Genomic DNA, 25,639 nt, shown 5'->3' with positions numbered 1-25,639 from the left:
CCTCTTTTCCGGGGCTCCCACACCGGACGAACGAAGAAAGAGAGAAGATCCCAAGGTGGTAGGGGAGGGATTCGTTTCTGCGATGCCGCAGATGCCTCTCTTACGCAATATCTCCCGTGCTCTTACACCCGTGAAAACAGTCGTAACGATCGTAACTAACTACTTAAAGCCAGGGTTGTGTGACTTATTTTCTACGCGCAATCTTCGGACGCGACATCTTCGTCGAAAGGGATTGAAGAGGAAGAGAGTAGGTAAGACAGCGAATCGATCGAATCGTTTGCATCGCAGATATTTCGCAAGTTTGCTCCGTGTCATCAACGTGGGCAGCGATTAACTAGATATTTCAAATTTATTGATATTTGATATTAAATTTCAATATCATTAATATGTCATTTATTGATTTCGTTAATTTTCTATCTCTAGCACAAGGTGTACAATGTTTACGCAACGTCTGTGCTCCTACAACCGTGAAAATCCCCGTATGTCGGTTCCTTTGAAATTTGCTTGTGTCACTTACCTCTAAGCAGCATCGATCTAATATAGTTCTCTCGACAGACGTTTTTATCCACCGAATCCGATACCTTTCATAAATTCGACGCGATCGTATCGGTTAATTTCACTTTGTGCGTTCTTCGCGGGGAAGGTGGTCTAAACTATTTCGCCGATCTCGTCGATCAGATATCTAGGCTTTTTGTTTCCGTGGGATTCTCCGTAGGATGGAAAATCCTCAAATAACGTCACGTCCCCCGAAATAACTCACGGTCTTATCGTGCATACTTAAGGTTTAATTAACCCTGCTGTGCTTCTCGAATCATTTGAGTTTGAATCTCGCTTTCGTTTTATCAAGGGCTTCCTTTCCCTACGATCGAATTACTCTCGCTAATTTTTCAGGGAGGACGCGATTGGCTCAAAAATGGCTAAACGAAGGCAGCAGGATTAATATTTGTGGTTCATCAACAAGTATCCTTACTCTACGATTTTCAGATATCATTCCTATATTTGTCACAACAGAATACACAATTAGAATAATAACTGATTAATTTAATTTTATATTTATTATTTTACAACTGTTTACTATAGGATAGTAAGTATATCTGAAATACACGTACTCCAATATAGTTTATAAATCAATTTTTCGTTTTCTCAGCATCGTTTGATAAGAGCAAGATTTCTAAGATTTACTTCAACGCCACGATCGAGGATTTCTTGAAATGAAATTTCAAGTTCGTTACAAACTTCAAAGATGTCGCCCAAGGAAACAGGAAGCTTCAAATCATTTTCTTTCCCGCGCCGATATCGAGATATCTTGACGCGTGTCTTAACTTAAACAGGCGGAAAAACAGAAATCTCGCGCACGATCAGCTCATTCATTTGCATGCCGTTTCATTCTGTTTCATTCTCTTCTCAGTGGAGCCCCTTAATTTTCGAGGCGCGTTCACCGCCAATTAGCCGCGGCGCAATTGCTGACCGCGAACATTTCGAGATTGACATGCAAATTCCACGGTGTTAGATGGCTGATTTTAGCTACGGCTCGCATACTTTACCTTCGAATTAGATAACAAAATACTGCGTCATTTTCAAATATATCCTCCAACGATCTATCCAACGTTTGTTTAGCGTTCACTGTTTTCGCAGCGCGTAGCTACTTGGCATTCTAAATATATATACTATATAGAACAAGATTCCCTCTTTGTATCTCAGTTTTCCCATTTTAATGTTTCACTTTCCACGGCGATTTATCAAACGATTCGCTTGATTTTCGAATTGTTCTCGCGACCAACTGCTTGTTAATGCAGATAACAGAACTTCCTTTGTGTTTTAATTGTATATTTTAGATACGGAGAGAGAGAGAGAGAGAGAGAGAGAATTGAGGGGAAGGGGGGAAATGAGAGAGGAGGATAGTTGTCGTTCTGAATTAAATTATTGTTAATTATCAGACGGATTACAAAATCCCTGTAACATTCGTGGGAAGGTCTGCCTGGCTCGAGAACAGCGAGGGAAATGCCAACGTTGATGGAGAAGAAAACTTTTGTCTTCCTCCCTTGTTAAGAAACCTGTTATTAGCAATATTATGGTCACATTGCAGAATCTCTCTCTCTCTCTCTCTCTCTCTCTCTCTCTCTCTCTCTCTTTCGCTGACTTTCTAATATTTGTATTATTATTATCGTACAATTATTTAAAAATTGTTGCATTCACTTCTTCTATCTGCCGTGAATTCCACTGAGAATTTTCGAAATACGTCAGATTCTAACACATCGAATAACGGAATTAAAAATTCCGGGAGGATGGAAGAACATTAATTTGCGAAAATAGTGTTGTATTAAATTTTTAATTTTTAATTTAGCGACTGTGTAGGGTTCAATTTTAAATATATTGTCGCCTTACGTTCATAATCTTTATGTTCATAGTCCGAAGGTTGCGATGGAAAAGCGCAAGTACATACTATTATGCGTTATTGCGCTAAGAATGGACGAGACGTGTTCTTCTGTGTGTGCGCGCGCGAGTGTGTTTTTCAGAAACAGATAATCAGAAGGAGACCATTTGTTTTAATGGACACTTTCGTCAGAATCTTCACACGCTCGGCACCGTTCAGTTGCTATAAGCTTTCATAATTTCATAACGAGTTGACTTCCGAGCATCTTTCCTGTCGCAGTACAAAAGCGATATGAAAGTCTTTCTCACGTTTCTACCACTGTGTCGACCGATTAAACATTTAATTACGATATTACGAGATAAATTATTAGTCAAAGCACAGGCTGTGGTGGATTATCGATGAATTTAACGCATAGAAAATGTCGTTCATGTTTGTTAAATCGATATTATTGACTAAACTTTATCTAATCATCTAATTATCAGTCACAAGAAACAGTAAGTTATTGGATAGATAAATATATATAGGTATATTCTAAAAATATTTATTGGTGAATTTATATTGATTAATTAAAATATTTAGAGGATTTTTCAATGCGAGTTTAAGTGAAAAAAAGTGGGAGTAAAATTGTAGTAAATTCAACGTAAAAGGTGATTCTTTCTATTCTCTCTATTCCTTAATTTTCTCGTGTGTAAATTACTCGAGAAAGAAGCTGAAAAGAAAACCAAAAAAACTACGAATTTGAAATTTGTTAAGGAATTGTTGAATTTAAACCAAGAATCGATAACTCTGTGACAGATTTATTACATCGAGTCGTGTGAAAATCATTTTGATTAAATGAACTTCTGGTCTAAGTTTTACTTGAAAAAAGAAGAACAAACGAAATTTCATATATGTCAGTTTAATGAGTAATAACAAATTCGATTCGTCGTAATCGTTCTCATCGATTACTCCTCTCCTTCGAGGTCAGACTCGTAGTTGTATCCAACAATGATCAGACGATTTTCGACAGCTCTCCGAACCTGGCTAGAAGTTCTTATCGACTTGGTTGCACGTCCGCCGATTGTCTAATTATTTTAATTGATATCTCGATTTTTATCCACATCTTGGTACATCTTGGTTGCACGTGTACACAATCGAAGCTTCTTTTTTTTTTACGTAACACCCTGTGTTGGTAACGTATGGATTTTATTGTACTCGGAGTTACGTAAACAATATAACGTCAATTATAACGAATTCTAGGAAACATCTTTCAATTCGTTTGGCTACGAATTAAGCGAGCTGAATACATATTTGGGAATATTTTTCTCTGTACATTTGTACCATGTATTTTTCACATCGACGAGGGAAATCGTATGTGCATACGTATGAACTCTTTTATCGTCGATATCTGTACGCGTGATATCGGTGACACGATTGCCTTATAGCTTATGATTCATTCCGGTTGTGCTTGAATGACACTGCCTGAGGCTGTCCCACATTCAGTAGTACGACACCTGTTCGCTGGCGAATTAATAGGCACTCGAAACTCATTGTGAAACGGAGAAATGTGAGTATTCACAGCTACGCGAATCTTTCACTTTATAATAAAACAAAGGCTGCTATCGCTATCGCTCTTAATTGGTATCATCGAGTCATTGGAAACAATAAGAATTCAGGGATTTCAAATTACTTTTAGTTTAGAGAGTTTTACAACATTTGATTTAATTGAATTTCATTTTTTTTTTTTTCGTACCAATTACGAAAAATAAAGCGAAGTACAAAATAAAGTCAAATACCCCGAATCTTAGTAATTCTAGCATAAATTCAGTTATTGCAATATTTATTAGAGTTTCTGTTAAATATCTTCGATATTTCATGTATTGTTCGCACATTGTACGAATTCTGTCGTCTTCTGAGCGTCTCACAACTACGCACAATGATCGTCGTTAAACCTATATCAAGGGATTCTTCACTCATTTTCTCTCCGAGGAAATAATCCGTGTCTCTTCCCCTTTCACGATTCTCAGTACGCGCAGATAGAATTATCTTGCCAGCTTCAGATTTATCACAAGCTCGTTGATAATGGACGCGTGCACGCAGGCGTGCGTCGTGCTGACATCCAGCTCATGGTGTCGACTCGCCGCGTGTTTTATCAGTCGACGCTAGCTGCAGCGAGCTGTCGTGTCCCAGATTTTCAGTCGCACGTATACACGCGACAGTGCACAGCGCGCCAGAGATCGCGCTGTCGATCGTTCGCGGATCCTAGATCGGTCCATCCTTAAAACGGTTTCGCGGTTGAACGAGCGCGGATCGATCCGACCGGTAGCCACGTCCGCGACTGCGTTTCCGGATACTCCGAGCAACAGAGTCTCTCGTTTGTCCGCAGTCGCGTTCGTATCGCGATCGCTCGAGATCGCATTCGCGTTTCGCAAGACCGAAATCTATGTACTTCGGAAGGCTCGATAATTTTGGTACACCGTTTCTTCTCCAGTGATGTTGATCGTCCAACGAGTGGAAATTCAGGAGGTAAATAACAGAAAGTAATCAGTTAAATTGCCATTTGTATTTCTTGCGCAAGCAAAATTTATCTTAATTGACATCAGAACAAACCGATGACTAAAGGAGTAGAACTCGTTTTCGAAGAACTGAAATACAAGGAATAAAAGCTAATGTACATTGCGTGTTACAAATATACCCAGTAATTACGTCGACAATTGTACAATACAAGCTTCTATCACTTTGTTGTGAATCCATAAAATTTCGAAATTTGAAAAATTTCGAATCGGTCATTTTGAGCTTAGTTCCAGTGTATGACCGCGATGTTTCACTTGCAATTCCCTTCGGCCGATTCACATTATCAAATTCTATTTCTTAACGTTGGGAGTGAAATACTCACACTGCTGTGTGAGTAATTCCGTCTCCTTATTCTTCGATATCGTTCAGTTCGTATCTCGCGCGTCACAGAGGCGTCTTCTCGAAAAGAACGATGGGGGATTACACGCGTAGGCTTTCGTTATCTTCTCACTGGTATTTATCAACGACAAACAACGATGATAGAACTTTGTACAGAGGTAACAATTCCGTTTGAATTTCTCTTCTCTTACTTTACGGCAGTTCGATCGATTCTTCGAACGATTCGCGCAAGATTCCTCTTCCGCATTTTTGCCGAAGTGTTACAGAAGAAAGAGTATCGCGGGGATCGTGGGAAATCGCGTGGAAGGGAACGGTGGCGATAAATTACCGCGCGTTTCATTTCTGTTTCGAGATCCGACGAGAAATCTGCCCGCTGTTATCAACGCCCGTGTTAATTAATCGGCAGATACGTGGCGCGTTAACTTGTAATTAAAGTAAAAGAGCATTGTTACGATTAAGAAGAGTAAACACAGCAGTGTGTGGTGTGTTTTTGAAATTCCAGGAACGAGACGTTGCAGTTCGTGACACGGGTATAATAACTTCCGGTCAGACGCTCCACCGACATTTCCGGTATCGTTGTTACCCTCTCGTGAACTCGAAACGAAAAGGGTGCCCCTCTCCCTTTCTCTATTTCACATCGATCTCGAGCTTTCGCTAGCTCGAATATTTTTTATCGTCGCCCGTATTTGAAATGAAATTTTCTCTAACCATCAGGTTTATATATATATATATATATATAAGCGTTAGAGATTTTTCGACTGCAATTTTTCAAAAGTCGTCGCATAAAAAAAAAACACTTCTCCAAAAATGCCTTCTATCTCTGGAATTCATGAGTTCGTATCTTTCGAATTGAGAATTGATAAGTTTCGATATTCCGAGAGGTAACGGAAATCTTGAAAGACCGTAATAACGATCAGCGACTATCTGCAGCTCCATTTCATTCTCGAACGATACCGTTACCACCAATGCTCCGAGTTTTTCCGTCTCTTTGCATAGACGTGTCCGAAATACGCGATAAATTCTCGCAACTTTTCATCGGATATTTTTCCCACAGACGGTTGCTGTTTCTGTGTGTATTACAACACCCGGTACGTGGCCACGCGCGTTAACAGTTTTAGTATCGTACGCGGGTGTAATTGGACGACAGGTGTACAGAGGCGGGGTATATACAAGGTGCTCGAAAATAAATTCATCTAAGGATTTGGTATTTGTAACATTACGTTTTATATAATTTTCGATTAAACAATTTAACCTCAGATTACGTTGTCTGTACACTGTTCATGACAATTGATTGATGGTAGTATCATTGCTAATATCAACGTACCTTTGAGACTCATTGACACAACACAGTACGAAAAATCTTTGTGACTTGTTAGGCTCAAAGGAGTTAAATATATATATCTACGCAGTATTTAAAAAAACTTTTCGGCGCGTATGTCAATCGAGCCAACATTGCGTATCATTGAAACGTTCGTCGAACAGGATTTGATCTTTATTTACGAGTATAAGTAAGCCACCCGGTAAGACTTCCTGAGTCAGCTGAATTTGGTATCATTCTTCAATTCGTTGTACGCGCTCCGGTTTTATTTTATTTTATTCAGAGAAAGTTCGTTGTCAGAATTCGCGAAAGAGAGAGAAGGAAAGAGAACATACTGCACGTTGGAGTAAAATTTCACGAATGTGTTTCCGGCTCGGTCGGCTCGTTTCGACCTTCGTTCTTGAATTTCTACGCTCCCGGTCGCGAAGAGCGCGGAAACCGGGCGCACGTTTTTCTTCTTTTTTTTTTCGAAACGGTAACTGCGCACGCCGATTCGCCGGTGCGCAAGTCGCAATAAAACAGAGTACCCACACCTGACCAACCGACGGTGAATACATTAATGAATCCCTTTTCCTTTTTTTTTTTTTTTTTCACCTGATTATCGGTCACCTGACTCATTTCCTGCCCGCGTCAGGCCAAGCCCTGCCCCGGGTATTTAGGATTTCTCGATAGTATCGCGTGTTTTTCTCTGTGTACCGCGGCGCATCCGTTTCGTTCGATTAAATCTGTGGACAATGCGGACAATGACTGTCCTTTGTACGAAATAGAGCAGGTGAAACGGCCCTCGCTCTTTGTGCCGCCGGAACATCCTACGGATACGTTTGTTTGTTTCGCTGCTCGGCCAGAGTTTACTCAGCTTCTATGTTTCCGAACGAGACGCGATCGAGAGCGAACGAAAACGATCGAGCTGGAGCGCAAGGTGCAACACGTGCTGCGCGACAGCTGTTTCGCCGGGTTTAGGTCCGGGCACGTTAAGCACATTTTTAATTTCGCGGCTGAACGCGTTTTGGAATACAACGGGACGACGGTAATAACGTCAAGCAGGGGTGAGTTCTTCTCCCCCTCCTCTCCTCGTTGGATCGTACGAAGTTATTGGAGCATCATGATTACCCGACACTTTGCACGAGTAAAAGTATTTTGCATTTTGTTTGGCGTAACGAGGCGGAAGATATCTAATTACTGATAACGCCTAACTTTAGATAACTAAAAACTGATGACGTTCCAACTATTTGGAATTTACGGATTCTTCATTTGTTTGCGATGAACAAACTTGCTAAATAAACGGGAAATTGACTACCTTTTTTAGAGTAATCGTCGCTAGATTGCGAATGTTTGTTGCGTGTTTCGAAGGATGCTCGAATTGAAGAAATATTAAATACACTTGTTTAATTGATTCTGTCGTGACGCGATTAAACAGGAACACGGTGAGGGAAAGGGGAGCAACGTGAGACAAGCAAGGAACTTCTGAAAAAAAAATTCAAGTACCATGGAAGACGAGGATTTTGGCTTCATGAAAAGAACTGACGGTGTCCTGAAGAATGTTAGTAACGACGATCTGAACGACACGACAGGTGCAACGAAGACTGAAAATGATCGTTTGGAAAGAAAGGTTCGAAAGCTTTGGTTATATGTGTACGATCGAAAAAGATTGGTCAAGATTTAAAACAAAGAGTGAAAAAAAAAAAAGAAAAAAAAAAAATGTTGAATTTGTCAGATGGGAGAAACGGTTGGCGGGTATAGATCAGTGATGACAGCGCCGTTATTCGGGGCGACCGAGGCCGGAAACACCGTCCCTGAGCGGCCAGCGACCGCCTCTTCATCCTCTCCGGCTTCCTCAGTCGTTTCCAACCCGCCGTACATACCGAACGTGGTCGAATATCACCTGAAGGTGAAGCCCGGTCAAACACAGAGGACACATCAACTCGATAACAGTATCGTGAGTACTCAAACGTCTTCGAGACAAAACGAATTAACTTGTTGTTCAATTTTCTCAAGACTCGTAGAAACGTGATTTAGTTCTCATTAGACTGCGGATTTTTGCGCACGTTTGTATCTTTGTGGGAATAATGAGAAAGGTAGGATTTAGATAGCGGTATTTCAAATATTTTTTTTCACGTATTACGTGCTTTTCACAAGACGAAAGGCATCGAGAAATTCTGTAACATTCATAACTTTCAACATTGAACGTTTCTCAATGCAGAAAAGCCAAGAGGCGAACGAGATGAAGAAGGACAAAAGTCCTGCGAGCTCCACTGACAAAAAGAAGGACCTAGTGTCGAAGCTGTTTCGCTTATCCATCGATAACAATGTCTTCGAGGGTTCGACGGATCTTCCTCAGGTGTTTCAGGTATACCTAATCTAACAATATTTACCTCGTACCTGTATTTCCTTCCAAACTCTCTTCAGTCGCTCGTACAAGTTTTGTAACCAACCAAACTGTAACATTATCTATATTGTCTTCCTAACGTAAGTTCTACGATCCCGAAACTGCCACCTACGCTTTCTACGCGTCACGTTAGGGGTCCAAGGTCTCGTGTATAGGCTTAATTATTACCTGAGTATAGGGCCGCACGTGGGAGACTATAGGGGGACCTATATTTTCAGGTGAAATATCTGGGCTCTCACGCTGCCAGGGGCCTCTGGGGCATCAAGCACACGAGAAGGCCAGTCGATAATATGGTTGCTGCCGCGAAGGCCTTACCGACAAACACCATGCTCCCTTTGATCAAACTGGTCGTCTCTCAGGACGGTGTCGCTCTGAGGAAACAGGACACGAACTTCACCAAGATGTACGCCATCGAGACGATCTCTTACGGCGTTCAGGATCTCGTCTACACGCGGGTGTTCTCCATGATCGTCGTACGGGAGACGGAGAACTTCAGGAGGGTCTCGCCGTTTGAATGCCACGGTTTCGTTTGCGAGTCGAAGCATCACGCGAGACAGCTCACATACGCCCTGGCTGCGGCCTTCGAGATTTACTCGAGGACCGTGAAGGCCCAGGATAAAATGGCCGAGATGGCTGGCAAAAACGCGAAGAAGAGGTTCGCCATTGATCTTAGGAGCCCCGAGGAAATCGAGGCTGACTTGGCGGTGGATTCCGAGGCTTAGGTTTCGTTCTTCTCTTTGACGAGAGGAGAAATTTAAAAAGAAATTTCGGGAGAAATTCTTCGTTCGTCTACGATAGGGAAATATTATTGAAAGGAAATTAATAGTCACAAGTGTAGGATGTCTACTTGTTGGACAATACAGGGTACACATTGTCGAAAATGCTTAATATATATGTACATAGAAGATTGCATTATGCAAGGTGATTTTGAAATTTTCGTGCAATTAGAAAGGTCTTGATTCATCGTGTAAAGATATATCGGAGATGTAGGATAGAATATTTTCGTACGACGAGAGTTTTTTTTTTTCGAAATTAATACTTTATGTTTTCGACTTATCTTTACGCGAAGAATCGCATCCCTTCCAATTATATCACACGATCTCGAAATCAGTCTATATAAATTCGTTTAAGGAAGTTATGGTGCAAAAGATTCGAGAGATTTTTCAAAGATGTAAGTGCTCATCTCGTGACTTCTCGTTGTTTATCTTGTACAAGAGCACTCGTACCTTCAGGACAATCATTTAGATACTAAATATTATTTTTATACCGTTGTTATATATATTGTACTCGTATAGTAATTTTAATAGGTAGCCAATGGCTACTAAACGAGACGTATGAGTACGTGTACATACGTTGAGTTTAATTCTTCTTCTTTCGGTTAAAGTGTACTTGAATCGCCGTTCTGATACGCGCTTTAGGATTCTGAAAGTGTGTGTGGGCACGGAAGTTGATGGAATTGTCGTCGTTGATTATTTTATCGGCATTTATGAACGGAGGAATAGGCGCACCGCCTGTCCACGATATAATGGCTAGTTATCCAAAGATATCGAATAGAAACGAGAGCCGAAGTTTACCGAAGAAGCAATTTCGGTGACTTTTGCAATTTCATAAATAAATATCCACCAGAATTTCAAACGAGAAGAGATTGGATTTTATATTTCTAGCCGCTTTGCACGTGTGCGTGTGTGTGTTTGTGTTTATTTACTTTCTTTCGCCTTACTCGTCATATTATTAATGTACAGTAGCCGAGTTTTTCGTTTAATTTATTCCTGACTTGTATTCACAAGTCGCAAAGACCAATATCGACACATATCAATCGTTGTAAATAAATGATCAACAGAGGCGTTCGTACGCTTCTTTAGTTTCGTAATGATCAACGTTTTTATTTAGGCACTAAATAATTGTTCGCTTGTTACTTCCGCACCGTCGCACTTTGTGTTTCGTTCTAGGCTTGGGACATTTGTGTAACTTCATTTCGCGCGTGATTGCTTAATTATAAATATGGAACTAGCAGTATTAATTAACTTGTATAACCACTGCACGCAATAAATTTCTCGCCGAGACTTCAACATACTTTTATTTCAACGATTTTCTTACTTTAGATATTTATAAATTTACAACACGTTCCTGTATTTTACACAATTTTTTTCTTTTTCTAGCTAATATCTCTAATGCGTTTTTTATCATACAATTCTCATCATTAGACTGCGGATTTTTATGCATTTATACAGAAAATTCAAAACTGCAGGAGATGTATATAAAGTGTCTAAAGTACAATTTTTGATGCATAATCGCACTGAATTAAATTTCTCGAAAATATGAATTCGCATAAAAGTTCGCAGTCTGTTCATCATAATTTAAATATCCGTATTTATACCTAAGTATCAAATAAACTTATTTTTTCGTTTCAGACAAGTAAACGTAGTTAATCCTTTCGACAGTCTCTTTCATCTTTTTTACAAACACACACAGTTCCGCACAAGATTATTATTCAAATTCCGAAAAAAGAGGTCACTGGTTCCTCGATTTCTTCCTGTTCAAAATCCTCGACGTTCTGGCCGGTGGTCTGGTCGAAATTGGTTCCACATCCGATTCTTTTGTCGCCTGTTCCATGTCACTTTCCTCCTCTTCCACTTCCTTGCCAATCGCCTCGTTCAAGCTATAGAATTTCTCAGACTCCTCGCAGGGTATGGAGTTCTCCGTTTTCGTGCAAACGAACGTCGCCTAATGGAACGAATAAATTGATTTCGTAGAAAGATGAAGTAAGGGAAATCTGCGAGCGAAATGATTACTCACTTGATTGAAAACAGTCTCCGCAGGGCAGATGAAGCTCCATCTTGACGCACCCCTAGCCTGCGGCAAGCAAACGTGGAAAATTTGGCAATCGTTCTCCATGTCGGCGTAATAACCATAAATTCTGTCCTGGCATGAAAAGTTGTCCACGATGTTCTCTCGAATCAGCGTGGCGTTGTCCGGTAGTTCCAAGCCGCCGGTTTTATTCTGAAATTCAACGCTTCAATCAGTGTCTGTCACTTGGAAACCACGATTGAATTACCGAATTTTCGATCTTTCAATTTCATTTTATTACTAATCTCGCTGATTTCGCTAGACCCAAGAGTGTGAAGTGCAAATGTGAAATTAAATATGCAACATTTTTAACCTCTTGCGCTGGAATGACGTACCACGCATGTCGAGAATTTTTTGCCCCAAGTTGCAACATTTTCTCAGTTTTAAGTATATTAATATATTTAGTGTATTAATATATAATTAACATAAATGTAACCCAGGTAAAACAAATGATAAGTTTATTACTTCTTAGTAATTTCTATCCAGTGATATCGTATCAGACGAGTTCAAAAGAAAAAGAAAGCGACGAATTATTCTATACTTTCGGTTCGGTCACTCGTTATGGTCCGCGAATCAGTTGCCAGCGCAAGTGGTTAACAATACACGAGCTGCTACTGCATTCTTTAATTCCACTCTAATTTTGTTCTAAGGTGTTTATATGCATTATGCAAAAGCACATTTCTTTAATTCCACTCTAATTTTGTTCTAAGGTGGTTACATGCATTATGCAAAAGCACATTTCTCGCAAAACACGAAACAAACCTTAAACTCCGGGATGGGTCTCCTAGACTTGGGTTGCTGAGGCAAACCCCAGACAACAGCGATGATGACAGCCAGTGATAAAATCAGACAAGTCCGTCGGTTCGTCATGATGAATGAAACGCTTTCGTCGTTCTCTTCTGGGTGGGTAGAGCTGTTAGGTTCTGTCTCGTATGTATCGGGGATCCTGAGAAGACTGGTGATCCGATCCGTAGAAGGGTGTTATATAGTGACCTGCGCGTAAAGATCTTGAATATTGTATGAATGGCCAATTCTTGGTAGACAGAAATTAGCAATTTCATCACGTTTGGTCTGCCAATGACCATCCAGACGTCCACATCATCCTCGAAGGCCCGATGCAAATTTCTCCGTCCGATGTGCTGAGTGATACGCCTCCCCCGCGCATGCAACCACCGCGAATTCCTTCGACCAGTTTCGCGTAATTTTCATCGTTTGTTCGATTGAAAATCCATTCAGCGATTCGATCCATCCATCGAACTCTTCGCGCAGAGTGAAGATGAGGGTAGCATTCCTCGATCGAGTTGCAAGCGGGATGATCTTTTCTTTGATAGAACATCGATCCTCATCTGTTCTGCGTAAGTTAAATCAACACGCGTATCATTCGCACAATTTCAAGTTTCTTGACAGACAATTATTATAAAATGATATATATTCGGTGTACCACCTTTTTTGAAGATGCGTGACGACGCAGAAACTAAGATCCATATGAAATTGAACACCTATGCGTGAAAATAGGATTGACGTGAAACTTGGTCAACGAGAATTTGACGTCAAACGGATAAGTCTCAAGAAACGAGTCCCTCCATCCTTTCTTCCTTCGAGAAAGGAACCACCTCTCTTTCTCTAGGAATATCCTGAGGACGTGACGTTCGAAGGACAGATGCAAATGCGGCTTGGAATGTGAAAATAGCCCCGCCGCATAAGCGAGATTGAATTTCGTTAGCTAATTAAGAAAAAGTTGGACGTAGCTGGTGCGCAAAGAAATTCTATAAATGAACGACGGAAGGATATATCAGCGCGCCTCTTCATACGAATTCCGATGATTTCGATGCCGGGACGATAGTCTGCCGTTGGCTGTGGTCCAATCAGAGCTCCGAAAAGAGGTTTCTAGCTGTCGAAAACCGAGGGCAAGTCGAAGCCGGGCCTCGTGCTTTGTTAGAGGTCGCATCGCCACCGACCATCTTCTTCGGGATGTGAATACTTAAGAGTTTCCATGGGGGCCTCATCGGTTACGAAACCCTAGCCGTTTTCTGGTCATTGACCATGACGGACGCGATACGCGTCAATTCCTGATTTATTCGTCTATGCACCTGTTCTCTCGAACAGGAATCTTACTCGTCAAATTATTATTGCTGCAAAGATAATACATCTAGACTACGGATGTTTATTTCTATATTTCCATGACCAAAGAATGGACCTTAAATATTATTTATTGAATATTCTATATCCATCGCACGTATTTTGATTCTCCATAAATGCATAAAAATCGGTGTTCTAAAATTTTCTAAAGATTCAAAGTTACCGAATTCCGTCTCTTAGTTTTCTTTGATTTTTTTTTTTTTAGAAATCAATAGTGTGAAATTGGCAGCTTTCGATTTCAATCGAAAGTGAAATAAACGAAAAAGATCGTCGTTGGGGAGAAGAAATCTCGCGTGTTTATCGATCGATCGCGATCACGGCAAAGTGAATAGCCCGAGAGTATTGGCGCTCGTTGAAAATTCTTGTCGCATTTCCCTACGCGCTGTCACGAGGAATACAAAAACTGGTCGCTCCAGGCTGGTCCACACTCCACGGAGAAAGAAGGTCGTAAGTCGATCCGGCAAGCTTTCTTGTCTTGTCCTCAGTTGCTTCTTATTCACCGTCGATAAATCGACAATCTACGATGCGCTTTCGTATTACTATACAGGGTGATTCGCGTGAAATAACAACTTGCACACGAGAATGAAAATTGCATAGATCATTAAGATCATTTGCTTGCCACGCATCAATGTAGACGTTGATTAAATTATCATACGAGTATCGTTCATTATTATATGATGAGTAAAATATCTCCTTAATCTTTAGGACAACTGTGGCTTAATACTTTTTTACTTGGAATTTAATATTCTTCCGATTTATGATGAAAAGAAATATATGGTCCAATTAAAAAAAAAAAATAAATACAGATGAACTTCAACGCATACAAAAAATTGATACGCCATATTTTGCCTCCCTTTAAACTCTACAACTATTGTATTAAACAATTTTTGACGCATAATTTAAAAGTTGTTTCAGGTGTGCAAGTTACGTGAATATGTATCAATGCCATCTTACAGCCTTGTCGAAGTTCTTCGTCTCAGAAAGATCGTTTCGGAATTTAAATTATTATCAAAATAATTTATTGTAACGCTTCTTACAGGTGTTATTCAACAACAAGTTAACGAGAGTTCGGCAGATATGGAGCGTGGGGATACGTATGATAACAGAGACACGCAAAAATGGACTTTGGTACGAGATTGGGTTCTCTCGTCGAATGCTTTGCGATTTAGAAAAAGGTACGTGGAGACACTTTTCCAAAGCACAACGCCGATATGTCGACGCGTTTTTGTTTTAACATAAATAAAAAAATAAATAATTTAATATAAATACAGGATTAAATATAGATAACACTGTTTGAGTTAATTTCCAGAGAAACGAACGACGATTAACAGATTTTTCAACCCTCAGGTAGCATCCCTGGGTCACAGACGACTATCAGCAATTTACGTTGCGTCGTAAAGATTTCCGAAGTGTCGATGAGAAATTCCAAACTTGAGTCTAATCTTTAACCCTAAATTTTTCTGACTGACGATGACCCAATGATACCAATCAAGAGTTAATAATTACTTAAAAACCTGAGCATGGAGGCTATTTTTTGTCACCTCTTTGTTCTCGCTGTTACTTATATTCACTTAGTCAATGGAAAGATGATGCTTGATTGTCATCTCAGTTTTTCGGAGCGTAGGCGGAATAAGAAAGATCTTGGGGAGAATCGTTGGACGATCGTCCCCAGCTATGATCGTAATCATCGTGATCGTAGTGGTGCTGGTGTTGCGCGTGCTCGTAATAGATAACCTTGGAGGGTTGAGACTTTTTCAAATCGAGCCAAAACTTGACGACGTTGAGGACCAAGGTGATGACAGAGATGAAGAAGAACTTTAGTTGGAAGTGCGTCGAGATGAGCTGAAGCAGCAGGCCGAGCTTCGCTTTGAACAACATGGCCAGACCGAGCAGTCTCTGCAGCTGCTTCTTCTTCTTCTTTCCGAACTTCTTGCCACGTCCTTCCTCTGTAATCAAAGTTCCATATGAGAAATTTGAACGTGAGATCTATTCGATTGATTTTACGTGTCAAGTTTAATTCAACTTGAAGATGAAATGAGACTGTATCGACAGTGTAATTCAAACGCCGTGGATGCCTGTGAAAATTTATATTTCTACGAATGCAAGCAAACGGTTTTACATTTCAAACGTTATAATTAGTAATTATGATTTTGAATATCTTTGAACGTCACGCGTGTTTCATGTATTTAAATTATTGTATACATTTAAATTTGAAATTGAATGCGTCGTTGAATCTCAAAGATGATCTCAAAACCTACTCGAGGTCGATCTTTCATCGAGTTCTTCTCTTCTACTTGAATACGTATTTACGTGCGAATCGGTTAACACAAAGACGGTTAACTCTTCACCGCGAGCTCACTCTCTTCGGTCGACTCGATGGCCGCGATTCCCACACCACCGCAAATCCGTTCGTGAGGTTAACTGTGACAAGCATGGCTCGAAGCACAGATTTACACGCTAATTTTTGAGCCTCTACTTTCATTCACTTCTCTCTTCGACGCGCGTGCAGCAGCTCGCCTCGATTAATACAAACAATTGGAGTAACGAACAATTTCATATAAACCAGTCTTAGGTGACCTAGATGCCTCAGACACGGATGCATAATTTTATTCCTCGAATGGAAAGGACCAGTCACGGCTTTTCGAGTCGACGAACATTTGGGAAATAAAAAGAAAAAAAAAAAAAAGAAAAATCAGAGCGACGATACTTGGCTCAATAACCGGAAGATTGTCCCGACTGTCCGTCAAATTGTTCAATTTTCTAGCGGCGATTTTCTTGAAAAGACAACGAAGATAACGAGCGCGTCGGTACCGTTACAGCAAATTTGTCTAAGTCGTGTCATTAAATATTGTGCAAACTGAGGAATGTGACGTATCGGATTTTCGAAGCCGATTGTCGGTGACCTAAAGACACGCATTCTGTACGCGTTGCTACCGTGCACAAGCACGTCCTCGTCTTTTAACGTTCCCATGTTAATGCGCATCTTCGAACGTTAAATGTTCCGTACGAATACAATTAGTCCCGTACGTGAGATCTAGGAACTTAGGCATCGACTGAATGCCCCTTTGTCCTCCTTTTATTCATTGATCGTTTCAAAACCGAGCGCCGATTTTCCGTAAACCTCTCATTCACGGAAGTCAGTCACGTGCGCGTCATTCATCGCGTTCGCACTCGTACGGCGCCGAATTAACGAGAATCGTCGAGACAAACGAGGAAAATAGGTCGGCGAAATTTCGTAGACATCGAAAGGGTTACCGAGACGAGGCTCGAGACGAGTTTTCGATAAGAGGAAGAAGTTTCAGGCCGGTAAAAGTCAGCCAAGCTTTTAACTGTGCTCTCTTTGGAGAGACACGGAGGAAGAAAGTTTACGGTTGATTTTATCATGTGCTCCACGTGCCCGATCGACTTGCCGCGCCTCGTTTACTTCTCTATCGATCGATCGTGAGTATCCAACAGATACTTTTCTTGAAATAAATTTTAGAGTTTTTCTATTTTTTTCATCGAGCAATCGTAAACAACCTCCGAAGGATATCTTTCTCGCAACAAATTTTATTTCGCTTCGTTTCACATCGAACGTCTGATAAATTCTGTTTCTTTTTTAGGTGAATCATAGTGTTCCTCTCTCACGGAACGTCTCTCACGACTCTCACCTTGTTCACCAGCGTCTGCGGTTTCCGCCACTTCGTCCGATCTTCCGGGATTTTGAACGTCGTCGATCACCTCGGCCACGAAATTTCCAGCCTGCTCGATGACCGCACTCATCGGTGTCTCGCTGTTCTTCCCAGTCACTCGTACCTCGATCTCGTCCAGATTTCTGCCTAACCTCGTGCTCAGGCATCCTACGGTGTTATCCTCCAGCAGACAGTTCAGGTAACTTTCGTCCTCGTCTTTGGTTTCGGTAACGTCACCCTGAACGCAGAGAACGAGCCCAAGCAGCAAGAGAACGGACACTGTTATCCTCATGGTGTTACGACGATTTTATTATCGTGATACGACGATTTCGTTTCCCAAAGACACTTGCACTACGCGAGATCACGGGTCATCCGTTCCCTGTCCTTCGCCCTTCTCCGTTTTTTTCTCCGGATTCGCGCTCGACCTTCCGCTTTTTATATCCTTGGACCGCGTGTCACGGGCACCAAGTGGTTGTGGAAGGTGCGTGGTCGAACATATATGAGAGTGTAACCCCTTCCTTCTGAACTTCCGCCAATCAAGTTGATCCTGTTTCAAGCCAGAACCAACCGGCATCTCCCCACTGTCGTGTTTTCGTGGGCACACGAAGACTCGTCGGAACGAAGGCCTCGTAGGCCTCTGTTTCTCCTTAAGGAATTCTGACCACCTCCGACGTCGGGGTCGAGACGACGCCGCGAATCGGAAAGAATTTTCAGCTGAGGATGTTTGGACAAGAGAGAAGACGAATCTTGGGAGAAAAAGAAAAAAAGACGCGAAACGTGCCGAGTTGCTGCTTTCGTGAATGAATGAGCCTATCTCTATTAATTTGTCGCGTCGCTTTGGAGAGATTTTTATTACCCAGCCAGACGACTTTCCCTATTTCAGTTTGACGCACAGAGGAGCGTAGAACCGCTTCGCGAGTGGGCAAATTTGAAGAATCTCTGGAATTGAATAATTCGAACAATTCGAACAATTTCCAAGACTCTGAAAGCTCAAAGATTCCAAATTGCGAGTGTTTTTTAGAAGCATTTACAAATTTAAAAATTCCAAAGTTCCGAGCTTGAAAACTTTGACAGATTCCGGATTTGAGCACGTTTAGATATTTCGAAATTTCGAAATTAAAACATTCTGAAGTTAAAGAAAATTAAAAAATGAACACTCAAGAGTCCGATAATTCAAACGTACGCATATTCAGAACTTTCAAAGAAAGAATTCCAAGAAATTACAAGGTCAAAGAATTCCAAAATTAGAAGGACAGATCCTTCCTTTATCGAACGGTATGGTGAAAATTAATTTTTAATGGCACGTCAGTGATTTTTTTTTTCCCCGTTGTTGCAGAAAAGCGTAATAGGATTTAAGATTGTATTGATGTCTGTGACTTGGCACGCGTGTGAGTCACGTATGTGCGTGGACCGGATGACAGAAATTCCGTTTGAACAGTGTCGGGATGCTAATACAACCTAATTCTGGCCATATTTGTCGTTAAAGTACGATGAGGCACGAAACTGTAGTGAAATCGTTGACTTTCGAAACAGCTATGGATTAAGAATAATTAACAGCGATTAAGAATACTGAGTATTTATCAGAAGCCGTCCAGATCTTTTTCTGTGAAATTAACAAAATTTCCTGCGACAACGAAACAATGTGAACCGCTAAGTGCCGCGAGTATCGCTACTTATCTGTGTCAATTTTATTAGCATAATCGATTCCACTCATAAAAACATCATAATCAATGTGACAAAGAAACTGTCATAACACGTTATGAATGAATCACCGTGAACTCGATTCTCTTCTAATGCAAAAGACTTAACGCTCGAGGCACAAGTGTTCCGCTAGAACTTCATCGATTATGCAAAATACCTCGGGCAAAGATCCACCAGTTAAAGATCGAGGAGAATTCAAATAGAGACATTTCTTTGCGTCTTTGTGTCACACGAAGTCTCTATTTGGTTAGTTTATTAAATTCCATTTAATTTCCCACGAAGTTGGAAAAATTGAACAATAACGTGAATGTTATTGAAAAAACGAATATTCTTTTTAGCTTTTGTTGGTTAACAACGAACGCAAAGAAAACGTGCTTGAGTAATTGCACGATGATGTACAATAGGTTTAAATCATTTACGCCTGACAGAGAGCTTCGTCGTGGAGATATTAATAAACTTGTCTTCTGCGTGATTGTCTTCTCCATTAACGCCATACTTGAAATATAAATACATATCGCATTGTTTGATACATCATCGACGTATGATTAACGAAGGAATCACCATTCGTAATAATTATAGGCTGAAAATTTAATAATTAAAAATTTAATAATTATAAGATGAAAATTTAATCATTTATCTCGTTTATTTCCTCTGAGCTTCAATCATAGACGTACCGTATCTATTTCTCTCGTCAGAAATCTCGCCTGTCTTTTTTTAATTTTAATAAAACTGAACGAAACTAAATATCAAGTAGTCACTGATAATTTATGCGATCAAAGGCAAAGTAATTGTCGTGATTACGTAAACGAGAAACGATTGTTGAAAGATCTGTTGAAGATGAATTGGTGTTCTCTACGGTCAGGCTCAAATTAGAAACGCGATTGTCGAAAAAGTCGAATGCTTTCACGTCGCGCGGCGGTGATCTAAGCTCCGCAGGCATACAGAGATTAATCCGGGTTCTATTCTGATTTGCCACGTATGCGCGGTGCATCGTGCATTTTGTAGTTTAGAAAACGGTATAGGATTACGATTCGTATTGGCGAGCTGTCGATACGTAGGGATCGATGGCGGTGGCATACTAACTATAAGAACGGAAGGTGGGTTTCTGGCACGTATACGCACCGCGAATATCGAGGCCTTGGGGAAATAAATTCGACATTGACAATACTTTCGTTACGTGCCCCCTAACCATCGATCTATATCCGTATCTAACGATCGAACGACTGCTGGGAAACGTTATACGCGGCAGTTTGCTCGTTTCTCGAGAAGTGGAACGTACCTTCTGCTGCAATTTTTGCATTCGAATATCGCGGACGTCGTTACCGCGAACGTGAGAGATTTTTCAAATCGGGACCGAAACGCTGGTCCGCGAAAATGCTCGAACATTTGCAGAAATACTTTATGAAACGTGTCGTGCGTGCTACCTTGTCGCAAAATATTGCAATCATGATTTTTTAAATGATTCGGATATCGGATTGATTAGGGATGTTGGAATATTTCTTTGAAAGAGACAGAAACTAGAGTTCATAAATAATGTTAATCTTTTTTACTAAATACATTTTTGTGTAATACAATTTAATAGTGCAGAAAATTAGTACACAGCGTGAAATAATCTCAGATATAATTATTAATGCCACTAAATATTCAGACTCGTTATGAGGAATGGTTTCGTAATCTCTACGAAGTGACAAATATTTTGTTCCTGATCTATTTCAAATTCTACTAATATAACTGATATAATATAAGTCCTGCCTGATTTTATTTGAATAAAATTTCAAAATGTCTCATACAAAACACACGGTACATAGGTAGATAAATATATACACGAATGTTTCTCATGGCAAGTGTCCAAATGCTTTGGACACATGTCAGCCGCTGTACATCGAAATTTATCAAATAAAATCGCGTTCACGCGAGAGCAACACGAGTCGCCGTTGAAATCGATCGGCATCGGTTTTAATTTCGATTTCGACGTTGAATTTGAACGGCGGAGAAAAGGGAAAACTGGTATGTAGTCGGAGGTGAATCGCTTCAGAATCTGGACCAAAATGCCGTTACCAACTCGAAGTAGGTCATTCGGAATGGTTGCGGCCTCCTCGACGTTTCAATATCTCGACGTTTCCTCGAAAATCAATTTAATTTTGGCTTCATCGCACCTTGGAAATCGCGTATTCTTCTTTAATCGTTTCACGTTTGCGAACGTTACGCGTCACAGACAGACCATTTCACAGGAACAGCAATTATTCGAGTAAGGTAATCGAAGTATGTTCTATCTTGAAGAGTGCCATTCCACTGGTGTCGTCCTCACCAGCCTTCGTAGTTATCTTCGTGATAATAGTGATTGTGATATTCAGGCTTGTGGACCAGCACTACTTCCGATTTCTGCGAATTCCTCAGCGCGTTAAACAGCATCACTGCTAGCGCGATTTTCCCGACGATGATGCTTCGGAGTAGATCCAGCTTGATGGCGGCAAGAGCGCCTGGTAACCCTGCCAACTAAGATTCGAAGAATCACATCTTTAGGTGTAAAGCTTTTCAAATTGTTCAATTTTCGTTTAGAAGTAATATAGTAGTGTAAATTCAGTCCAAACCTGCCACATTACAGGGGCCATCATCATCGCCATTCCAATTCTTTTCAGCGTATCTTTGTTAAATTTCATTTTTCCTGCGCTCCGTTGCTCCACGCCGTTCCCTTGGAAAGAAATCGCAACAGATCGCGTCATTCACGTTAAACGTCGATTTTTCGATACGATTTTTATTACTTACTTTCGTACAGAGACGACAGGCTCAGTGTAACGCTCGCTTCGTCGTCACCGACGTACAGTGCAATCCCTCGGGTAACGTCGATCCTCAAGCTGTCGTTCGACTTACTTGCAACATCCTCAGCACGAGCCAAAGTTTGGAATACAATGACGACACACGAACACCAAAATATTGCGTCCAGTCCGTTCATGGCTAGGTCGGCTAGAAAGTTCATTACTCGATACAAACGCGAGCCCGTTAACCCATCCTTTCAATCGCCTTTCTAACTGACGATGATTAATTCCTTACCTCTTCCTTTATCATTCTATCGGTATCATTAAAGGAAATAAGGTACCTCTATCCTGCGATTATTGCCTCGCGTGTGCAGCGAGTAATATTTGTTTCGCGTTTGTCGCGTGAGTTTTTCTTACATCCGGCTCCTTGAAACAAATTGACACAACTGTCGGAACAATGTTCAAGTTATCTCGAATTTTTTAAATTTCCAGAATAATTTGTTACTTGGAGGGCTGGCGAAATTCTTCACACGCTTCGGAAGGCCAACGTCGATCTTTTATCAGTTGTTTGATAAACAACGCGCGCGTGTTTGCATCAGATCGGCGAGAAGGCTACTAGATGTAGATTCTAGCAAGTGAAGAACAGACACGTTCCTTTTTCGCGTTTGCTTACCCCACTAAGGCCAGGAAACTGGGTCTCTGCAGTCTGTTGCCGGGATTCATGTCATAGAAGGCGTAATAAACACGCCGGTTGGTTGCGGACGCGTGTGAGTTCAGCGAACCTTGAAACGCGCAAAATTCAAATTTGCTCTCTCACCGTTAAAAACCATCGCAATCCTTCCCCGCTTTTTGATCTCTCGTCGAAGTAAAAAAGAAAAATAAAAAAAAAAGAATTGAACGTTGAAAATTTTCTACGAAAGTCGAACTTAATTTAGAAAGGAAGACAAGATGAAAAATTTCCGAAAAAAGAAAAGATTTAATAAATACATTTCTACGATGGTACATGGGTTTCGTATAAATAGGAGCAGAGACGTACGTAGCTTCTTTACAAAGTTAAATAAACATTATCGCTAGCTTAAGGTAAAACCTGAGATTGCTTAAACGTACGGGCTTGCAATTTTGGTTCCGTTTGACACGACACGACACGAGCCAGTCTTATTTTCAGAATACTTAAACAGAACTTTGGTACGCGAGAGACTGAGCTCTGGTTCGCTCTGGTATCGTCGACGTTTGCTCGAAAACCGCAACGCGATCGTTCTAGTTCTCTCGAACGTGAATCGCCAATCGTGGTAAGTGCGATAGCCTCGTTCGAATGGCCAACGATCGAAGAAACAGCTTCCGAGAGAGAAGGCTATCGTCAGAGGAATTCATCCTCTGTAGTAGTAGTGTTGCTCTCCCATATCTTCTGGTCCGCTTGCCGACATCCAGCCGCTGTACGCTTGATTGTGAGCGACTGGTAGGCTATTGTGTACGTGCACGTGGATCGGTTGAGCAGCGTGAGCATGTTGTGCGTCGTGCTGCCAACCGGAGGAGAATTTGGCTATTATCGTGCTCAGTTTTAGCATCAGTAATATGGCACCTGCAATAATCAATAATTTCTATATTCAAATGATTCCGCGACAGGAAAAATTCCTTTTCAATTGTGTGTAGCGAGTCTGTCGTCTCTATGGCGGGTCTCGAGAGGCATTTATCGATAATCGGGTCGTCGATGTCTCCTGATTTCGTATGCGCGTAACGTACTGAACCGTTATCTTTTCGTAAGTGCAATAGCTACATAAAAAGAGAGAGACACTTACCAATGAGCAATCCCTTCAGCGAGATCATCGTTAATACAGTCAGCATCGTCATCATCACTCCCATTTTGTACATCATCGGCATCAGCATAAATTGAATTCGCTTATGGCCAAACGTTCGAGCTTGTCTGCTCGTCTTTTCTAAATATTTAACATCTCGTTTAACTATCTTTTTATCTGACCATCAATAACATTCGATAGTAACAATTTTGATAATCCAAACGATAGTATCATCGAGCTTACCTCGAACCTCGTTCCATCCACCAACGAGTGTGTCATCGATGAACCAGCTCAGCCCCTGGATATCGGGATCCACGCTCGCGTCCTTGGATATGATCGACAGCGATTTAGTGACATTGGCTCGTCCAGCTTCACGCTGATACGACGACGTAGCGACACCAACACTCTGCACGCCTGGCAGGATTGCACGTTTTGGAAAAGTAGCGGCGAGCAACGCGCAGGCCAACGTCCAACCAATCGGCCGCATTATCGAACCGGTTACGATCACGTGATTCTCTTCATCAGACCACGGGGAATCCGCTCCCGGGGAAAGAATTTTCCTGGGGCCCGGCCGGGATCGCGTTGCTCGATGCGTGGATGCGATCGATCGAATACACGGTGGAGCAGGAACCACGAATTTAACCAGCGTGTGCCAATCGGCCGCTACGTGTGATTCGTACAAACGCGCACAACGCCGTTCGAACTCGAAAAGAGGATCGGCCTTACGTGTTGCGCGGTGGATCTGCGCATTCCCTCGAATTTCCTCCTCGACTGACTCGAGAGAATTTCGTGGACGCCGCGCCGCGCCGCTGAAACACTTTTCAACAACGCTATTAGAACGTGCCGCGTGTCCAGCGTGGGTCCCGTTCCGTGTTCGCCGAGTTGCATTTTTTTTTCTTTTTTTATTATCAATCACTCTTCAAAAATTCGTCGAGTCGTATTACCTGGAATTTCAGCGTTCCTTTCGATAATTTCAAGATCGCATTACCAGAATTACAGCAGCGAGTTTCTTTTGAAGAAGAAATTATTCGAAATTCATAGTACTACATTTAACGTGTTACGCGTTGTCAGTTGACGAATCGTATGAAATATTCTCTGCACCATGTCCCACTTTCTATATCACTGTCACGGTCACTGTCCCGCGATCATCCGCGCATTCCTCGCTTCGTATGGGTCTGCTCGACCGTGGAAACCTGTGTTTTGAGGATCGTTGGGTCGTCAGCTGCATCATATATTCGTCCATCGTTGCTCATTGTCGTGGCGTGGAAAGGAAGCCTCCTTTTCTTAAAATTGTGGAAGTACTATGGAATAAAAGAGGCGAACGAATATAGAATATAGTCTCGTTTATCATGCGTTCTCGGTGGCTTCACGCCCTGCTAATTTAATGCAGTCGTTCCTGCAGCAGAAAACACGATCATGGTCCGTAGTTTTCAAAGAAATTACAATCATAGTAATTCTTCCAGCCATGTAATCGATCTTTAATTAGTCGACCTTTAACGCACTGATGGCACAACGGTTCCACGAAAGTTTATAAATTAAATTTAATACTGACTAGTGTGTTAAATATTCTCAACTTTAAAAATTGTTTCTTTTTTTTTAAAGAATATTCGATATTATTTCAGGTGTTTGAATCTTCTGAGCGAAAGTGTACGTATCAAGCATATCCAGTAAATTACGCAGTTCGGTAACTTAAAGACCTTGTTAAAGACAGATTAATTCATTAGGCCGACACGATATTATCTGTGAAATTTGCCAGATAATC

The 25,639-nt window shown here is 41.2% G+C and overlaps 5 protein-coding genes across 8 annotated transcripts; 1 reads left to right on the top strand and 4 right to left on the bottom strand.

The window, feature by feature from the left end:
• The first annotated feature begins 3,789 nt into the window (after positions 1–3,789).
• On the top strand, positions 3,790–11,033 carry LOC122532283. 3 transcript variants are annotated; one of them, XM_043660919.1, is made up of 6 exons: positions 4,496–4,879; positions 8,002–8,193; positions 8,299–8,520; positions 8,785–8,931; positions 9,189–9,716; positions 9,748–11,033. In XM_043660919.1, the coding sequence occupies exons 2-5, from the start codon at positions 8,071–8,073 to the stop codon at positions 9,690–9,692; spliced, it is 996 nt and encodes a 331-aa protein (XP_043516854.1). In that variant the 5' UTR covers positions 4,496–4,879; positions 8,002–8,070; the 3' UTR covers positions 9,693–9,716; positions 9,748–11,033. The 3 variants fall into 3 exon arrangements, with proteins under 3 accessions (XP_043516855.1, XP_043516854.1, XP_043516852.1); XM_043660920.1 differs by lacking the exon at positions 4,496–4,879 and adding an exon at positions 3,790–3,920 and having other exon boundaries at positions 9,189–11,033; XM_043660917.1 differs by having other exon boundaries at positions 9,189–11,033.
• Positions 10,907–14,847, bottom strand: LOC122532288 (U-scoloptoxin(01)-Er1a-like). Its single transcript, XM_043660930.1, has 3 exons — positions 12,580–14,847; positions 11,767–11,970; positions 10,907–11,694 (listed from the first exon to the last, which is right to left on the bottom strand). Exons 1-3 carry the CDS (start codon positions 12,685–12,687, stop codon positions 11,482–11,484), a joined length of 525 nt encoding a protein of 174 aa, XP_043516865.1. The 5' UTR covers positions 12,688–14,847; the 3' UTR covers positions 10,907–11,481.
• Positions 14,848–14,952: 105 nt separating this feature from the next.
• Positions 14,953–17,955, bottom strand: LOC122532285. Its single transcript, XM_043660923.1, has 2 exons — positions 17,607–17,955; positions 14,953–15,902 (listed from the first exon to the last, which is right to left on the bottom strand). Exons 1-2 carry the CDS (start codon positions 17,917–17,919, stop codon positions 15,562–15,564), a joined length of 654 nt encoding a protein of 217 aa, XP_043516858.1. The 5' UTR covers positions 17,920–17,955; the 3' UTR covers positions 14,953–15,561.
• A 3,562-nt stretch (positions 17,956–21,517) lies between these two features.
• On the bottom strand, positions 21,518–22,985 carry LOC122532332. Of its 2 annotated transcripts, XM_043661032.1 has the most exons (4): positions 22,380–22,985; positions 22,095–22,292; positions 21,920–22,020; positions 21,518–21,824 (listed from the first exon to the last, which is right to left on the bottom strand). In XM_043661032.1, the coding sequence occupies exons 2-4, from the start codon at positions 22,279–22,281 to the stop codon at positions 21,633–21,635; spliced, it is 480 nt and encodes a 159-aa protein (XP_043516967.1). In that variant the 5' UTR covers positions 22,282–22,292; positions 22,380–22,985; the 3' UTR covers positions 21,518–21,632. The 2 variants fall into 2 exon arrangements, with proteins under 2 accessions (XP_043516967.1, XP_043516966.1); XM_043661031.1 differs by having other exon boundaries at positions 22,095–22,985.
• Positions 22,986–23,040: 55 nt separating this feature from the next.
• On the bottom strand, positions 23,041–24,662 carry LOC122532331. The gene is made up of 3 exons (XM_043661030.1): positions 24,121–24,662; positions 23,881–24,018; positions 23,041–23,663 (listed from the first exon to the last, which is right to left on the bottom strand). Exons 1-3 carry the CDS (start codon positions 24,362–24,364, stop codon positions 23,452–23,454), a joined length of 594 nt encoding a protein of 197 aa, XP_043516965.1. The 5' UTR covers positions 24,365–24,662; the 3' UTR covers positions 23,041–23,451.
• Positions 24,663–25,639: the final 977 nt, after the last annotated feature.

Source organism: Frieseomelitta varia, unplaced genomic scaffold, assembly GCF_011392965.1.
Source record: "Frieseomelitta varia isolate USP_RPSP 00005682 unplaced genomic scaffold, Fvar_1.2 scaffold_447, whole genome shotgun sequence".
NCBI classification, from domain to species: Eukaryota; Metazoa; Arthropoda; class Insecta; order Hymenoptera; family Apidae; genus Frieseomelitta; species Frieseomelitta varia.
This window is presented reverse-complemented; position numbering and strand designations above follow the sequence as displayed.

What these genes read in the sequence shown, in the direction of transcription:
- LOC122532332 (XM_043661031.1), bottom strand. Translation starts at nt 22,305, where the DNA reads ATGAACTTTCTAGCCGACCTAGCCATGAACGGACTGGACGCAATATTT. An exon ending in CCTGTCGTCTCTGTACGAAA is followed by an intron (nt 22,021 to 22,094) that starts GTAAGTAATAAA and finishes TTTCTTTCCAAG; the next exon opens with GGAACGGCGTGGAGCAACGG. An exon ending in TGGCCCCTGTAATGTGGCAG is followed by an intron (nt 21,825 to 21,919) that starts GTTTGGACTGAA and finishes TTCGAATCTTAG; the next exon opens with TTGGCAGGGTTACCAGGCGC.
- LOC122532285 (XM_043660923.1), bottom strand. Translation starts at nt 17,919, where the DNA reads ATGAGGATAACAGTGTCCGTTCTCTTGCTGCTTGGGCTCGTTCTCTGC. An exon ending in CGCAGACGCTGGTGAACAAG is followed by an intron (nt 15,903 to 17,606) that starts GTGAGAGTCGTG and finishes CTTTGATTACAG; the next exon opens with AGGAAGGACGTGGCAAGAAG.
- LOC122532288 (XM_043660930.1), bottom strand. Translation starts at nt 12,687, where the DNA reads ATGACGAACCGACGGACTTGTCTGATTTTATCACTGGCTGTCATCATC. An exon ending in GACCCATCCCGGAGTTTAAG is followed by an intron (nt 11,971 to 12,579) that starts GTTTGTTTCGTG and finishes GTTGAATTTCAG; the next exon opens with AATAAAACCGGCGGCTTGGA. An exon ending in CGGAGACTGTTTTCAATCAA is followed by an intron (nt 11,695 to 11,766) that starts GTGAGTAATCAT and finishes TCGTTCCATTAG; the next exon opens with GCGACGTTCGTTTGCACGAA.
- LOC122532283 (XM_043660920.1), top strand. Translation starts at nt 8,071, where the DNA reads ATGGAAGACGAGGATTTTGGCTTCATGAAAAGAACTGACGGTGTCCTG. An exon ending in ATGATCGTTTGGAAAGAAAG is followed by an intron (nt 8,194 to 8,298) that starts GTTCGAAAGCTT and finishes TGAATTTGTCAG; the next exon opens with ATGGGAGAAACGGTTGGCGG. An exon ending in ATCAACTCGATAACAGTATC is followed by an intron (nt 8,521 to 8,784) that starts GTGAGTACTCAA and finishes TTCTCAATGCAG; the next exon opens with AAAAGCCAAGAGGCGAACGA.
- LOC122532331 (XM_043661030.1), bottom strand. Translation starts at nt 24,364, where the DNA reads ATGCGGCCGATTGGTTGGACGTTGGCCTGCGCGTTGCTCGCCGCTACT. An exon ending in TGGATGGAACGAGGTTCGAG is followed by an intron (nt 24,019 to 24,120) that starts GTAAGCTCGATG and finishes TTAAATATTTAG; the next exon opens with AAAAGACGAGCAGACAAGCT. An exon ending in GCTGAAGGGATTGCTCATTG is followed by an intron (nt 23,664 to 23,880) that starts GTAAGTGTCTCT and finishes TGATTATTGCAG; the next exon opens with GTGCCATATTACTGATGCTA.